A 16,801-nucleotide genomic window follows, 5' to 3' on the forward strand; every position below is an offset into this window, starting at 1 on the left:
GGAAACTAGCCTCAAGTTTACTATGTATCTGAGGACTCTGAACTTCCGCTCCTCTTATCTCTACTTCCCAAGTGCTGCGATTACAGTCATGCACCCACACTTTGTTATGCAATGCTGGGGATTCAAACCCAAGCCTCCTACATGCTAAGCCAGCACTCTACCAGCTGAGGTACATGCCTTGCCCTCGCTCATTCCTTTTACATAGCATCTGGATAATTTAGCTTTTTGCATGATACTGTAAATTTAATCTAGTTTTCCTACACATATAAAAGGACAATTTTAGGCCAACCTGAGCTACCCACAAAATTTCCAAATAAAGATAACTAAAACAACCAACCAATCACAACAACTCCAAGATAAGTTATGTAGCCTCTAAACTCATCCTACAGAAAAGCCTTGCTCTGGGGTCCAGGGTTTCAGAGAAAAGGGGTGAAGTTCTAAGGCTGCACAGAGATTTGTGTGTGAAGCCAGAGGACAACCTCAGCTCTCATTCTCTAATACCACCCACCTTTTTCTTGAGATAGCTCTCTCACCAACCTAGAACTTGCCAAGTGAGCTAGCTGGCCAGCAAGCTCCACGGACCCTCTCAATTCTGCCCTGCCCCAGCACTGCCATCACAAGTGCCCACCACCACACTTGTCTGTTTTTTTAATGTGTGTGCTGAGGATCGAACTCAGATCCTCCTACTTATGGAGCAAGCTTCAACAATGTCAGCTATGTGCCCAGACCATATGGATTTATTTATTTATTGTATTTTATGTGTGGGAGTGTTTTCCCTGCATGTGTCTGTGCCACACATATGCCATGCCCAAGGTGCTTAGATTCCACAACTGATGCCATGAGGAAGCTGGGAAACAGCATCTAGGTACAGTGGAAGAGCGGACAGTGCTCTGAACTGCTCTCTCCAGCCCCCATTTTTCTTTCCCCTCTGCTGTCCACAAGTACTGGAATCAAAGGTGTGTACCAACATGCTTGACCACACATAGGGGGTTTAAACATCTTGTTTTGTTTTTCGAGACAGGGTTTCTCTGTGTATCCTTAGCTGTCCTGGAACTTGCTCTGTAGACCAGGCTGGCCTCGAACTTAGAAATTCACTAGTCTCTGCCTCCCAAGTGCTGAGATTAAAGGCGTGTTTCACCATATCCGGCTGTAGTTTGTTTTTGTTGTTGTTGTTGATTTGTTTTTGTTTTTTTAAAAATAAGAAGTATTGCCAGGCAGTGGTGGTACACTCCTTTAATTCTAGCACACGGGGGCTGGAGAGATGTCTCAGAGGTTAAGAGCACTGGCTGCTCTTCCAGAGGTCCTGAGTTCAATTCCCAGCACCCACATGGTGGCTCACAGCCATCTTAATAGGACCCGATGCCCTCTTCTGGCCTGCAGGTATACATGCAGAGCACTCATACATAAAATATAAGTAAAATAATTCCAGCACATGGGAGGCAGAGAAAGGCAGATCTCTTAAGTTTGAGGTGATAGCATGGTCTATAAATCGAGTTCTAGGAGAGCCAGAGCTACACAGAGAAACCTTGTCTCAGAAAAAAAACAAAAACAAAACAAAAAACTGAAAGGGAAGGAGGAAGAAGGAAGGAAGGAAGGAAGGAAGGAAGGAAGGAAGGAAGGAAGGAAGGAAGGAAGGAAGGAAGGGGAGCTATCTTAACTCTTTAAGATATGCTTGTCATCAGTCAAGCAAGAGTGGGTACAGAGCACATGAGAGAGATCACCATTTCTGCTAAACAGTTGTTGAGACCTGCTAGCGAAGTCCTTCACTTTGTCCCCAAACCTTTAACCCGTCAACAGGAGCAGGCTTCCATGCTCAGGGCATACCAGAATTTTGTCATAGTTTTGCCACGCTTTATCGACGAGCTTCCAGAGGTTTTCAAACACGTCCTTTTGAGGTAAGAGAGTGCAGTAAGCCAAGGCCAAGTCCAGATCCACCAGACGACAGTTAAACACCTGTGGGAGGAAAACATCATGAGCAAAGTCTCCATGAGCAAAACAGAAGGAAGGACCTTCGGTCACTCCCCAGGTTGAGGGTTAAGCCCTCCAGAAAGAACAAGCTTTTCCAGAGCTGATTCAGAGGAACAGCTCTAAGAAGTCTGCTTAGGCACCTTTTCCAGGACTAGAAACGGAAGGAGAGCAGTCTCAGTGAGCTCTGTAGGGCACAGAAGTCTTCCTTCTCCCTACAGCTGACTTCAGTCTCTGAACTCTCCCATGAACCCTCCTTTGCCTCCTTAGTTACTGACTCCACATTTTATAGCAAGCCAAGAAATCAGAAGGAACCAGAAGAGATCTACCACATCTTCCCACCAGCAAATCCACCCCACCCCCAGATCTGACCCCAAACACAGCTCAGCTCTGCTGACAAGGCTGTGTAGTCCCTGACAGACTGTATGTACAGCAGAGGTCCCATAGGGCCATGCTGCTGTGGCGGTGGCCATCTTAGCTCATGTAGGGATCCCCACGCAGTCTGCACTGCTTTGCCTGCTCACGTCCGTCACCATGACTACCTAACAGACCTTCCCTCCCTTTTCCATGTCACTGGGTCCCATCTCCAGCCTCCTCCTCTACATAAGGGCTGGCTCTGCTAGTCCTCTAACTTAGTTACCACTCTCTTTCCTCTGGTGACTCAAAAGTCTCTCTTTGGTCTAAAAACAAACCAAAATTAACACCAGGCTCTGGAGAACTCTAGAGAGAAAGGTGCGGGCTATTTCCACAACACCACTCTGCACCTCCAAGATCAAAGCTGGATAAAAGATGATTACTAAAGGCAGCACCAGGATGTGGTCCTTTAAAAAACTACATTACCATTTTATGTATGGGTGTTTTGTCTGCATGAATGCATGTGCACCGTATTTATGCAGCACTTGCAGAAGCCAGAAGAGAGTGTAACTGGAGTTACAGACCCTTGTGAACTGCCACACAGGTACTGGGAATCAAACCTTGGACCTCTCTGCTCTAAAGTGCTGAGCCACCTCTCTAGCCCCAGGACTTGGCCCTTTTAAAAAAATGTCCACAGAGTCAATGTTTCACCCATGCAGGCATAACTCTGTGGTAACAGCTCATTTTGTCTCTAGTGGCAGGAAAGCAGCCTCAGCAGCCACACATAATACACAAGGAGTGTGGCCATGTTCTATAAGAACTTCATTTACAAAAGCTAACAGCTGGGGCTGGAGAGATGGCTCAGAGGTTAAGAGCACTGACTGCTCTTCCAGAGGACCCGAGTTTAATTCCCAGCAACCACATAGTGGCTCACAACCATCTGTAATGAGATCTGTCGCCCTCTTCTGTGTACATAATAAATAAATAAATCTTTAAAAGCTAACAGCTGGGAGTTTGCAGGTTGTAGTCAGCTGGTTCATAAAGTAAATGAATTAATTTAGATCTTGGACCAAAATACATGATTGACAAGAGACAAAATTCAAATACAATGTGGGCATTAAAATAACATAAGTTTTTATACCACTGTTAAATTTAGTGGAGAAATCTGCACTGCCACTAAACAAGAGAACATCTTTACCCGAAGGAGACAAACATTGGGTATTTAAGGGTAATAAATAACAAGAGGAGCCTTATATGCTAGGCCGCAGTGGCACATGCCTTTAATCCCAGCACTTGGGAGGCAGAGGCAGGTGGATCTCTGTGAGTTTGAGGCCAGCCTGGTCTACAGAGTGAAGTTCTAGTACAACCAAGGCTATGGAGAGAGAGTCTATCTCAAAAAATTTCTATTACAGATAACAGAAAAAAAGAAGAGAGCTTGCCATTAAATAAAATATCAATAAAGGGTATGCTGCAGCTTCTTGTACTATTATTAACCTTCGTCTAAAACTCTGAAAGTATCACCAGTTTTGGAAGTGTGTGTACTTATGTACATGCGTTTGCATGTGAAGGCCAGAGACAACCTGAGAATGCCATTCCTTAGGTGTCATACCCCGTTTTTCTATATCAAACAGGGTCTCTCATTGGCTTTCAACTCACTGATTCAAATAGGCTGGCCAGGCAGGGAGCCACTGCAGCTGAGAGGGGAGGGGACATGTGACCACGAGTCACACGTGGAAACGGTTCTTTCCTTCTAGCGTTCTGTGGGTCCCGAAGCTCAGATGCAGGTTGTTAGGTCTGCATGGCTATCGCTGTTACCCACTGCGCTGCTCTGCCAGTGTCTCTTTGTGAAGCAGTCCGACAGGGCTGGGCATGGTGAGGGACACCCAAGAGAGCCAGGCAGAAGGTTTCGGGCAGTTGTGAATAGCTTGGGCAACACTGAGGTTGAGTCTCCTCTGGGGTCTTACTAATTAGTCTGATAAATAAATAGAACCCAAGTGCCCAATACAAAAATAATAATTCCTCCCTCCAAAAGTCTCTTAGAACTTTTTGAAAATTAAAGGTTTGCATATGCCTATGATGCCAGCCCTTGGAGGCAGGAGGATCAGGAATCAATGTCACCTTTGGCTATACACTGAATTCAATTTTTTGTTTTGTTTTGGTTTTTTGAGACAGGGTTTCCTTGTGTAGCTTTTGGAGCACTCTCTCTGTAGATCAGGCTGGCCTCAAACTCACAGAGGTCCGCCTGCCTTTGCCTCCCAAATGCTGGGATTAAAGGCATGTGCCACCACTGCCTGGCACACTGAATTCAAATTTAAGACTAGCTTACGATACACAGGACCCTTTTTTCAAAGGGGAATTTTTTATTTTTATTTTATGTGCATTGGTGCTTTGCCTGCGTGTATGTATGTCTGTGTGAGTTACAGACAGTCTTGAGCTGCCACATGGGTACTGGGAATTGAACCCAGGTCCTCTGGAAGATCACCCAGTGCTCTAAACCGCTGAGCCATCTCTCCAGCCCTGTGAAATTTTTTTTAAGACTAATAAATTAGAATTCCTGTGAAAAAATGCTGGCATAGGAATATAAACTCAATGTAAGGATCATTAATATCTTTCAGCCCATTAAAAATAACAAAATCAAGGGGAAGAAACAGACAGGATTCATTACAGTTTCATCCATGTTCAATAAAGTATCATTTACATAATCTACAAAACAACACCACAACGTTTGGCCGTCACACTGGTTCTTGCAGCTTCTGAATGGTAGAACACTATCAAACAGCACATGACTGGATCAAAACAAACAGGTCAACCACAAATACTCACTTTATGCAGGAGTGTTGTGGCATTCCCTTTGATAAACATGATGGACTTTTCTTTCAATTCCATAACGATTTGCTTTAAGTTTGCCAATGTGGTCTCACCAAGTAACTTTCAGGAAAGAACAGAAGAATTGTTAAGTCCACTTTGATGTACTGTTCTGAAAATTGCACTTGGGAGACAGAGGCCGGGAGATCTTTGTGTGTTCAAGGCCAGCCTGGGCAGCAAGATACTCTGTAAAAAAAATTCTCAACAAACAACAACAGCAACAAATGCCTATAACAAAAACCAAAACCCATCAGCAGACAAATGCTGTGCTGAGATTAAAGTAAGGAATTACCAGTTCAACCTAAACCTTAGACTAACTAGTTTTTACAAGCCCTGTTCTGAATTTCTGCATTTGCAAAGTGGAGACTCTCAAGTGCTATTAAATAAAAATGTGTGCAAATGTCCTGGAATCTTAGATGTTCAACAAAATATATCCTGCATTTAACAAATAAGGCACACACCTCTAATCCCAGCACTCGGGAGGCAGAGCCAGGCGGATCTCTGTGAGTTCGAGGACAGCCTGGTCTACAGAGTGAGATGCAGGGCAGGCACCAAAACTACACAGAGAAAACTTGTCTCAAACAAACAAAAAACAAATAAGCATCAATGTCTTTACTATGGGGCCAACAGGAGATTGGCTTGCTAGAGCTTTTGACACTTTAATTACCAAAGTCAAATCTTTAATGTGATGCCATACCTTTTCACTCAAACTGACACTCATGATGTTTGACATGGAGTGCTGCAGGCAGGTACCAAAGGAACCAACCACGAACCTCAGGGCCAGCTCCCACTGACTCGATTCTTGAAGGTTCCGGAGCAGAGCAGAGATGGAGCTCACAATGGGGAGAATGAGGTTGTCTCCTACCAAGTGAGAAGATGACTTTCAACAGTTGTATTTTTTAACAATAAAAATTTCATACAAATATTTACTTATTTATTTAATGTGTATGTGTGTGTGCCGGCGTATGTGTGTGTGCACTGTGGGTGTGCAGAAGCCTTTGGGGTCAGAAGAGTGTGTCAGAGGAAACTGGAGTTACAGGGAGTTGTAAGCCTCTGTATGAGTGCTGGAAACTGAACCAGGGTCCTCTGTAGAAGACATCCCCTCTTTTTTATTTTTATTTTTTAATTTACTTAAATAAACATCACTGCTGTGGGAAATTGCTTTCAGGGATGGCCTACTTCCTCAAAGAGGTAACAGCCACAGAGCTGGTTCCCAAATCTTTTTTTTTTTTTTTTTTTTAAAGTTTTTTGAGACAGGGTTTCTCTGTGTAGCTTTGGAGGCTTTCCTGGAACTCGCTTTGTAGACCAGGCTGGCCTCGAACTCACAGAGATCCACCTGCCTCTGCCTCCCGAGTGCTGGGATTACAGGCGTGCGCCACCACCGCCCGGCTTGGTTCCCAAATCTTAACATGTGAGTGTTAAGAGTTAACACTTAAATAAGAAAACAACTAAGTCTGGTTGGTTATAATATCCATACTTTTTTTAAAGTTTAGGTGCTTAAATTATTGGCAGGTAAGGACATTTTCTGTACACAGAAAACTGAAATTTATGAATATAATTAGACAATTCACATAAATGTCTGACTTCTGAAAATGTAACAATAAAATTGTTAAATATTATGTTAAAGATTTTGACAGATTCATATTCAGAATTTCAGTATGTATGAATTTATGCTTTAAATTATCTTGGCATTTCCATATTTATAATATATTAAATATTCCTAATTATAAATACCTTTGCTAGTGGAAGAGTACGGCAAACTTATAGAATCCAAAGGCTGTCTTTTGCTTTCTATAAAAGAGAAAATAGATGGACTAAGTGACGTAACTCTTACAAAGCACTGGACCCGCTATCATTGAAATCGAGTTATCACCAACAATGAGGTGGAGCAGCAACTGCTTAAAACTCGAAGCTCAGCTTGGTGACACATGCCTGAAACCCCAGCACTCAGCAGGAAGGCTGCAAGTTCGAGGCAACCTGGGCGACACACTGAGGCCCTTTCTCAAAACAAACCCAAAAAACTAAAACCAACCAACCAAACTAGCCAGAAGCTTTAACCTACACATCAGAATGCCCAGATGAGCATACACTCGACTGAGGAGCCCAGCTGCATATGGCTGCATCACGATCGGGAACCAGAACTTTATACCCAGAGGCCCCTCGTACCCTCTACAGTCGGGACCCAGGTGCGTGGTTTGAGTGAGAAAAGTCCCCCACAGACTTGGGGATGTGAACACCTGGTCCTCAGTCGATGGTGCTGTTGGGGAGGTTGAGCAGGTACAGCCTTGCTGGAGGACGTCAGCAACACTTCCTCCCAGAGGCAGGCTTTGAACGTTTAAAGCTCAGCACCATTTCCAGTTTGCTCAGTGCTTCATGACTGATTTAAAGACGTAAGTTCTTAGCTTCCCTTTTTTTTTCTTTTTGTTACCATGCCTGCCGCTTGCTGCCATGCTGGACTCTTTACTCTCTGGAAGTGTAAGCCAAAATAAACCCCTTCTTCCATAAGTTGGTCATGGTGGGTTTTTTTTTTTTATTTTTTAGTTCTTCGAGACAGGGTTTCTCTGTGTAGTTTTGGAGCCTGTCCTGGATCTCGCTCTGTAGACCAGGCTGGCCTCCAACTCACAGCTATCTGCCTGGCTCTGCCTCCCGAGTGCTGGGATTACAGGCGTGCACCACCGCTGCCTGGCTGGCCATGGTGTTTTATCTCAGCAACGGAAAAGTGACTAACCCACCACCCTAAGGTAACCACGACCCTGACTTCAAATATAATGGCTCAGTGTGAACCTGTTTCTTCCTGGAATAAGTAAAATCATTCGCAGGATGCATTCCGTTGCTCTTGGGTCCTTAAGCATATAAATCTATCTTGTTGGATGCAGTTCTGGTTCCGGGAATCTATAGCTCCAGTGTGCACAAAGCAAAAATAAATAGGACACAATGATACAAGTGAGATTTACCGGCAAGGGGCACCACTGAGGAAATCAGCTCATAGATGATTGGCAGCACCACCTGGGACTCCAGAACAATTCCATCTTCACTGAAGAAGTCACTGTAGGACCACTCTTCATATGGATCCTTGTGAGCTCCAAAAGAGGCCTAAAGAGCAAACCACACAGAAAAGACAGCAGCAGGTACCCCGCAACCCAGACCACCTTCACCAAGCCGAATCCGGGAGACAGGTGTAAGAGCCCAACAGCTTAGGAAAAAAGACTTGTTTTCATTAATTTTAATTATATGCAGGTCTGTATGCATGCATGTGGAAGCCATGTTGGATCACCTGGAGCAGGAGTTAGAGACTGCTGTGAGCTGCCTGATGTGGGTGTGTGGAACTAAAAGCCTGAGGGACGGGTGTGGCTCACATGTAAATAGTACACAGCTTTGGATAAGGGATTTTAGCATCCACAGACTCTAGTGTCTGAGGGGAGGGGCAGTCCTGGAACCAATTTCTGTGCATACTGAGAGAAAGTTATATTCTAGTATTCCTTTCTTATTGGCAACTTGTAAAATATCACTTCGGATAAACCCTTAAGAGAAGGTCAATATACCCAGAGAGGCCTCAGTTAAGGCCCTATATTTCAAAAAGCAGTTCAAACCGAAATAAACAACTGTGCCTGGGTAAGAGAATTGGCTCTGTGGGTTTGTAGAGGAGAGCTAAAGAAAAAAAGTAAGTGGGAGATTGGTATTTCTGTGACCTGTGCAAGTGATGTGAAGGCCACAGGTGGGACCAGCAGCAGTTTTGTTTATGGAAATAAAACTCAGAGGTGACTTACCCTCATCAGAATTCCACAGTCATCCATCTGGCATTGTTTGGAAAGCTCCACAGCGGTTAAAGTGTATTTACTTAGTTCTAAAGCATCCAGCAAAATATCTGAAAGAAAGTGGACAGGGCCATCAATCCTATTTTATCCCTTCACAACAATGAAACAACCTTCTGCTAATGACCACTTAAATGCCCAGGAAGGCCAATGTATAGCTAGCTAGCTCACCACATTCATGTCTGTGCTTAAGCTTGCATGAAAGAGATCAGGATGGGCAGATTGGGAACACCAGGATCGTACAAAAGCAAATGTCATCAACAGGAAGAAATGACAGTATTAATGGGTTTTGGGATTGAGTGACTGACTGGTTGACTGATTGACAAGGTCTAGCTAGCCTTGGGCCTATGGTCCTCCTGTCTCTCAAACACCTAACTCAAGCACTAAGGGACAACTTGGCTGTTGGTATTTGAAAGCTACAGTATCTCCTGTAAGAAGAAGCTGCCTCTCGTGTGGTTTCTAGAATGCAGTCATCACAGACAGCACGTGGGAGGGTTGGGTACAATAAAGCCAAGACCACGAAGATCTATACATCTTGTCACCTGGACTGCAGATGGTGGCAGCCTGGCATGCGAGATCATGTATCTCAGAAGGAAGATTTAGTCCTACTGGTGCTATCATTGGGACGTTGTTGGCCAGCATGTGACAGAGCTTCTGACACACCAGAAGCAGCCATCTCCCCGTGTCAGCGTCGCAGTAATACTTAAGTAGGTGTCTGCAGAGAGAGGGGACAGTCAGGATCGGAGCGAGCGCACCTCCATCTGCCCTTCTTGCATTCATATCTCAGCATTAACACAGAGTCTCCAAGGCTTTCTCACGGGGGCGGAGACACAGCTGAGCAGTGAGGAGCACTCTCTGCTCTTGCAGAGGACCCAGGTTCCATTCCTGGCGCTCACATGCATGGTGGCTCGCATCCATCTATAACTCCAGTTCCAGGCAATCTGACAACATATTCTGTCCTCTAAGGACACTAAACATGCATGTGGTGCACATACATACATACACACAGGCCAGAACACTCATACTCATAAAATCATTATAACAACAGAAAAAGTACAAAGTGTGATCCATTCTCAAAGTATTTTAGTTACCCTTAAGGATCAAGGCACAGGAGCCAACATTCAACAGTCACGTGACCAGCTGAGCAGGGTCTCTTTCCTGCCATACTACTATTTTTAGATGAAGAGGCCCCCAAACAGGCTCTCAGGAAACTAAGAATCAGCTCTGTGACAGTGAAAGTGACCCTGGCCCGAGACTTATCAGTGATGGGATGGAGAGAGCAAAGGTCATTTCTGATAGGCTGTGCCAGGTGGGGTCCCAGTATCACCTGCATTGGCTCAGTGCGGCTCCCACCTTCCCGTCCTTCAAGGCACTCAAGGCCAGCTCTGCCTCCAGCTCTTGGGCAGACACCTGCAGGGCCAGGGCCTGTCTGTGCAGCTTCGACATGATGCTCAGGTCTGTCCCCCGGGTCAGGGTGGGCCCTGGGCATCCCCTGAGTTTGTGCTCAGCCTGTGCATCTTCATGGGCCTTAATACACTGTTCCCGAAGACTGGCTACCAGGGCACTGCTGCTGTAGTCTGCGAATGGGAGGAAGACCCCAGAGTTCTCCTGCAGCAAAGCAAGACAAGGTGACTCAGTGTTAAAGCTCTGCCTGGGGGCTGGGGAGTTAGCTCAGTGGTAGAGTGCTTGCCTAGCAAGCGCATGGCCCTGGGTTCGATCCTCAGCTCCAGCAAAAAAAATAAAAAAAATTAAAAAAATAAAAAACCTTCTGCCTTGACTCTTACCCTCTCCTTGAGAAATTACTCATTTATAAATTAGGAATTTAAGATTTTGATGGCTCAAAAGTAATAAAATACTGACACTAAAAGCTAGGAAAATAAGAAAACATAATTATGGAGAAATGCTGCTCAATTTTAGCACTCGTGACATTTGGGTCCAAATAATTTTGTGATGTGGGGAGCCTTGCAAAAGAGGGGAGAGGCTTAACTATTAATTTGGGGTAATTCTACTCTGGAGAATTCTGCTGCCTTATGGATACAGATGTTCATGGTGCACTGACTGGGCCCATAATATCTTTACCTGTAAACTAGCAACCACTTTAAATTGCTTCAAGAACTCTTCAGATTCATCCTTCTTCTGTAGATTGTCTGTAATTACATTTTTGAAAGTTACAGCAGATGGATAAATTCCCATATGCTGTAATTTGAATTCCCCAAAATGTCATGATAACAAGAGGCAGGACTGCAAAGTCATCGTGAGCGGATTAATTAGTCATGGCAATGGATTATTCAAGAGTGCTTGATGGCTCTAGCTTGGTCTTTCTGAATGCAGGATGCCCTCTGTCAGGTGAGGGCACAGCAAGACCCCTGGCAGACCCTGAGCAGATGATGGCATCACGTCCTTGGACTTCTGTCTCCAGAGCTGTGAGCTAAACAAACCACTATTCTTATAAATTACCCAACCTTGGGTTTATTGTAACAGCAATAAAATATACAATGACATATTATACTATCAGGATTTTTAAAAAGCTAACATATTAAACAACCTTGGTTTTCTTGTAATTCTTCTGTATTGCTTTTCAGTTGCCAATATAATGATTTTTACTTATACTTTGTGTGTGTGTGTGTGTGTGTGTGTGAGCACAAGCATCCACCTGTAACTCCAACTCCAGGGGTCCAACTTCTCTGGCCTGCATGCATACATGCACATAACCACACAAAAGACACATGTACACATAATTAAAAATCATAAAATAAAAACGGCAAATCTTCTGAAACAAATTATACCATCCCCCCTTTCCAAGAGAGTTACTTTCTCAACTGTTTTAAGTCCAAATTTAAATATGCTTTTCCCCCTTATCATCACCAACAGATACATCAGGTAACTGGTCCATTAACCACCAGTTTACTGAAACATGCTGGGAAACAGAAAATAAGTTCACTTTACATGCTCTGATCTAATAAGACTAATTAAAAACAAAAAGATTACATTTTTCTTATGAAATAAATGGGTAGTTAGACAACTAGAGCCTTGGTGAGCTTTGGGACAAAAGGCAGGTAGGGGACAGAGGCTGGGGAGAATACCTTTATGAATATCGCACAGGATTTTGAGAATGTCCACCGATGTCTTTGCCACAGACATTCTCCAGGCCTTGTCCTAAAAATATGCAAAGTGAAATCTACTTCTTTACTGCTCACACATAAGAACTGTGGAATCATGGTGGGGAACAGTGAGAGAGGATTCCTAGCATCCCTCAGGCGTGAGTTCTGTCCTAAGCACCACTGAAGAACAGAAACAAAAGAACATAAAGGAAGCAAACAAAAAGCCAAGCGAGGAATCAGGAAACAACAGAACAGGTGACAGAGGGGGATGGGCAGCTCTGGTCAGGCAGCTGCAGGGCGACAGGAGCATCACAAAGGTTAAACATGGGAGATGCACCAAGATGGACTTTAGAAGTATCAGGAAAGGGGCTGGAGAGATGGCTCAGAAGAGCACCAGCTGCTCTTCCAGACGACCTGAGTTCAATTCCCAGCACCCACATGGTGGCTCACAACCATCTGTAATGAGATCTGGTGCCCTTTGCTGGTATGCAGGCAGAACACTGTATACATAATAAATAAATTAAAAAAAACAAACAGGCGGGCGGTAGTGGCGCACGCCTTTAATCCCAGCACTAGGAGGCAGAGGTAGGTGGACATCTGTGAGTTCGAGGCCTGCTTTGGACACGCTCCAAAGCTACACAGAGAAACTCTGTGTCAAAAACAAACAAACAAACAAAAACCCACAGGAAAAGTGTGCTAACCTACAGCCTTTCGACTACACTATAATTGACAGGCCTTTTAAAATAAGTTACATTTTAGAAGATTTAACAACAGAGAGAAGGAAAAACCAGAAGGAACCACAAAAGGGCTGTAGGGCGGAGGTAATTCAGTCTAATTCAGTGGCAGAGGACACTGGAGACACTGCATTTGGTCATCGGCACCACATGCACACACCACCACTGGTAATACCAAAACAGGTTTGAGTTGAGGCTCTGTTACTTTCTAATAAACCAAAGAGCCATTTAAAATCTCATGTTCTGCAGTTAATCTATACTGGGACCCACTTCCCAACTTTATGTGAAAAAATAGACTATTTAAAGCTGGGAAGCATTTCTTAAGGCTTTAAATCCAAGTATACTGGTAATTTTTTGTGGGGCTGGGGGCAGGGCAGGGTCTTCCTGTGTAGCCAAGGCTGGTTTGAAACTCACTACGTAGACCAGCAGGCTGGCAGCTTCTGCCTGGCATTAAAGGCGTATGCCACATACCCTGTGATACTTGGTCTCTTATCTCTAAAGGAGTAACTGGTTCTACTACGGGCATGTTCAGCTTCAATGCTTTCTTGTGAAACAAGGACTTATAATGGAGCCAGGCTGGCCTGGAGTTCAAGGTCCTGTTGCCTCCCTACCCCCACAGATTTCCAGGTGTGCACTAGCACACATCTCAGTTAATGAAACCCTCACCTCTTCAGAACTGTCTGGCTCTTCTTGCAATGCCAGCCGAGCCCAAATGATGACTCTCTCTGCAGTTTTCTCGGCTTCAACAGGAGGCAGAGACCTCAGGAGCAGGAGACAATCATCCCCCTGTGAAGTGTTAGACAGAAAGGAAAAAACAGCGGGTCCTTACAAGGAACAGTATGAACTTAGATGTTCCTTTTCTACTTCAAAGTGAGAAGAAAAAAACTTCTACTCTACACTGCTCAGTGTGAGGACCTGGGCCCAAATAGCAGAACAGGAAACAAGATGAAAAGATATCTTGAAAAAAAGTCTATAGTTTAATATTTTTAAAAATCTGAGGGCTGGAGCTGGATGGTGGTGGCGCACTCCTTTAATCCCAGTACTTGGGAGGCAGAGGCAGGGGGATCTCTGAGTTCGAGGCTAGCCTGGCCTACAGAGCAAGCTCCAGGATAGCCAGGGTTACAGGAGAAATCCTGTCTTGAAAAACAAAAACAAAAACAAAGCAAAACAAACAAACAAATAAAAAAAACCACTGAAGGCTGGAGAGATCGTGCAGCAGATAAGAGCACTCACTGTTCTTCCAAAGGCCCTGAGTTCAATTCCCAGCACTCACAAGGCAGCTCACAACCTCATATAACTGTAGTCCCATGGAATCATGCCGCCTTCTCGTGTGCAGACATACAAACAGACAAAATACCCATATACATAAATAAATAGATCTTTGAAAAAAATACAAATACAAATCTGATAATCTGAAGAAGGTATGGCGCCACACACCTACAATCTGAACACCTGGCAGGGAGTTTGAATCCCAGCCTGGAATACATAGCATTCTAAGATGGTTTGGGCTGTAGAATGAGACCCTGTCTTAAAAAAAACCAAACAAAATCTGAAAATCCCATTTGAATGATAGCTGTCCATGAGTTAAATTTACAATGGGCCCAGAGCAGTGAAGATGCCCTTATAGCGTGGGCATGCCTATGGCTGCTGGGTATGAAGCAGTAAAGACATTTAGAGTTACAGGAATGAGTGACAATTCGGTGCTGGACTGTGTGACTAGCACACATGAGGCTGTGGTTCCCTAACATCTAAAAACTTCAGATGGCAAAAACCCCCACAAAACCCACACACCGTAATTTAGAATGTAAGAGGCCTATGGTCCGTGTAAGACCTGGGTTTGAGCTATACCAACTAGAGTGCAAAAGCCCACTAGCTAATCACTTTTTAAAAAGTAATTACTTTAATATACTGTTCTCACATTGACATAGCTATTTATTTCGTTTTGTGAAAGTAGTTTGTACAATTTGGTTTCTTTAAAGATTTAGACAATCTAAAACATCCACACCTGTTCTCTGTCAATCAGATCAATAATTCTTAGACTGTAGATTTCGTCACTAGACAGCCTGTAGCCTTGGGCCACCTTCAGAGCATCTTCTAAAGATGATGGGATGTCTTGCTTGAGAATGTATCGGACCACCCTCTGAAAGAGACAACATATATTTCTTTCTTTCTTTTTCTTTTTGGTTTTTCAAGACAGGGTTTCTCTGGGTAGTTTTGCGCCTTTCCTGGAACTCACTTTGTAGCCCAGTCTGGCCTCGAACTCACAGAGATCCACCTGCCTCTGCCTCCCGAATGCTGGGATTAAAGGCGAGTGCCACCACCGCCCGGCGACAACATATATTTCTTAACATGAAGACTCAGAGCCCAGAAATCATTTGCTAATGAAGGCAAAATGCCTTCAATATTTTAAAAATGTAGCAAAAACCCTAAACTGGACCTAAGATTGAAACATGATTTATGGGGCCAATGAGGTGGTTCAGTGGGTAAAGGTGCTTGCTGCCAGGTGAGACAACCCGAGTCCACTCCATAAAAGCTACATGGTGGAAGGAGAGAGCCAGCTCCTGAGCTTTCCTTCTACCTTCACGTTTGCCATGGCACCTGTTGACCCACTCCCATATCATCAATCTAGCTCGGGGAACTTTTTCACCATGAAAAGCTTCAGTCCATTTCCCCCGCTGCTCTAGAATTACAAGAACATAGAGGAACCAATCAACCAGCACTTACCATTATTTCCTTGTTCAAGAGATTCACCTCTCTTATTCCATAGCCTCGCAAAAGTTTCTTCATCTCCATCAGTTTGTAACTTTCCTGCAATAACTTGACCCTAAACAAAACGTGCTGGTATTAACTTGACTGTGTGAAACGGTCCACTCCAAGCAGAAAGCTGGCGCAGGGCACAGACACACCACTGAGCACCTATCAGTCACTTACTTGGGGTGGTCCATTTCCAGGTGCTGTTTCACCAGCTGCTCCACGGCTGCACTCCAGGGAACCACCGCCTTGTACATGATCTTCAGCACAGCATCAAAGATGAGCTACAAAGAGATCACACAGGAACAATGACCAGCCCTCCGCAGCACCTCTCCTGTGAGTGATGGGCACTGCAAACACCAGGTATGGGGAGAGAGAGAGCATTTCATCTGCCTGCAAAAGCATGTATTTCCTGCAACTGCTACACACAAAGAACAATTTCAGGGGCTGGAGAGACGGTTAAGAGCACTTGTAGCCCCTGCAGAGGTCCTGAGTTCAGTTCACAGAACCCAAATCAGGTGGCTCACAAACATCTATTAACTCCAATTCCAGGAGATCCGACCCTCTTCTGGCTTCAATGGATACCAGGGACACATATAGTGCACAAACATATATGCAAGCAAAACATTAATACACAAGACATAAAATTTAAAAAAAGGTCAAGAGTACCCTCTGCTAGTGAGTGAATTTGAGGTCAGCCTGGGATACTTGATAACGTATCTCTAACAAAACAAACCTGAGCAGGTCTGTTATTCAGAAAAGTACCTAGAATGTTGTCAGTCAGCGGCTGCAGAGCTCTTCCTAGATGCTCAGCTGTCTCCATACTTAAAAGTAGTTTCCATAATTTAAATATAATCTTTCAATTCATTTTCTGAGAATGTCATGAGTGTATACAATGTATTTTGGTCAGGTCCATCCCTATTTACCTCCTCCAACCTCTCCACCCCCAGACTCAATCAGATCCTCCTAACTGCATGCCCTCGTCTCCCTTTCTCTAACCCATAGTCAATTGAGGCTGCCCTTATATTTTAAATTTCATTGTTCACCTATCCTTTATTGTTTTCCCAAGACAAGGCTTCGTATATGACTTACCATCCTAAATGATGCGACTCTGAGCACCTGCATCCTTGCCTTTATGAGAACTAATTAATAGTGGGAAATCACTGTAAAGCCCAGCACCAACAAGTTAAGAGTTTCATTTCTGAGTAATTCCAGCTCC

General features: G+C 44.2%; 1 protein-coding gene across 1 annotated transcript in view; it reads right to left on the bottom strand.

The window, feature by feature from the left end:
- The window catches only part of Kntc1 (kinetochore associated 1), a 76,392-nt gene that overhangs the window by 28,503 nt on the left and 31,088 nt on the right, over positions 1-16,801 (bottom strand). Inside the window, exons 28-41 of the mRNA XM_036171531.1 lie at positions 15,763-15,866; positions 15,556-15,655; positions 14,837-14,971; positions 13,498-13,617; positions 12,080-12,152; positions 11,076-11,143; positions 10,324-10,604; positions 9,539-9,711; positions 8,952-9,049; positions 8,139-8,277; positions 6,919-6,975; positions 5,882-6,045; positions 5,143-5,247; positions 1,825-1,953 (exon numbers count right to left, since the gene is read on the bottom strand). Of these exons, the coding sequence (XP_036027424.1) occupies positions 1,825-1,953; positions 5,143-5,247; positions 5,882-6,045; positions 6,919-6,975; positions 8,139-8,277; positions 8,952-9,049; positions 9,539-9,711; positions 10,324-10,604; positions 11,076-11,143; positions 12,080-12,152; positions 13,498-13,617; positions 14,837-14,971; positions 15,556-15,655; positions 15,763-15,866 (1,746 nt within the window). The remainder of the gene's footprint in view (positions 1-1,824; positions 1,954-5,142; positions 5,248-5,881; positions 6,046-6,918; positions 6,976-8,138; positions 8,278-8,951; positions 9,050-9,538; positions 9,712-10,323; positions 10,605-11,075; positions 11,144-12,079; positions 12,153-13,497; positions 13,618-14,836; positions 14,972-15,555; positions 15,656-15,762; positions 15,867-16,801) is intronic.

The sequence above is a fragment of the Onychomys torridus genome, chromosome 22 (genome assembly GCF_903995425.1).
Source record: "Onychomys torridus chromosome 22, mOncTor1.1, whole genome shotgun sequence".
Lineage (NCBI taxonomy): Eukaryota > Metazoa > Chordata > Mammalia > Rodentia > Cricetidae > Onychomys > Onychomys torridus.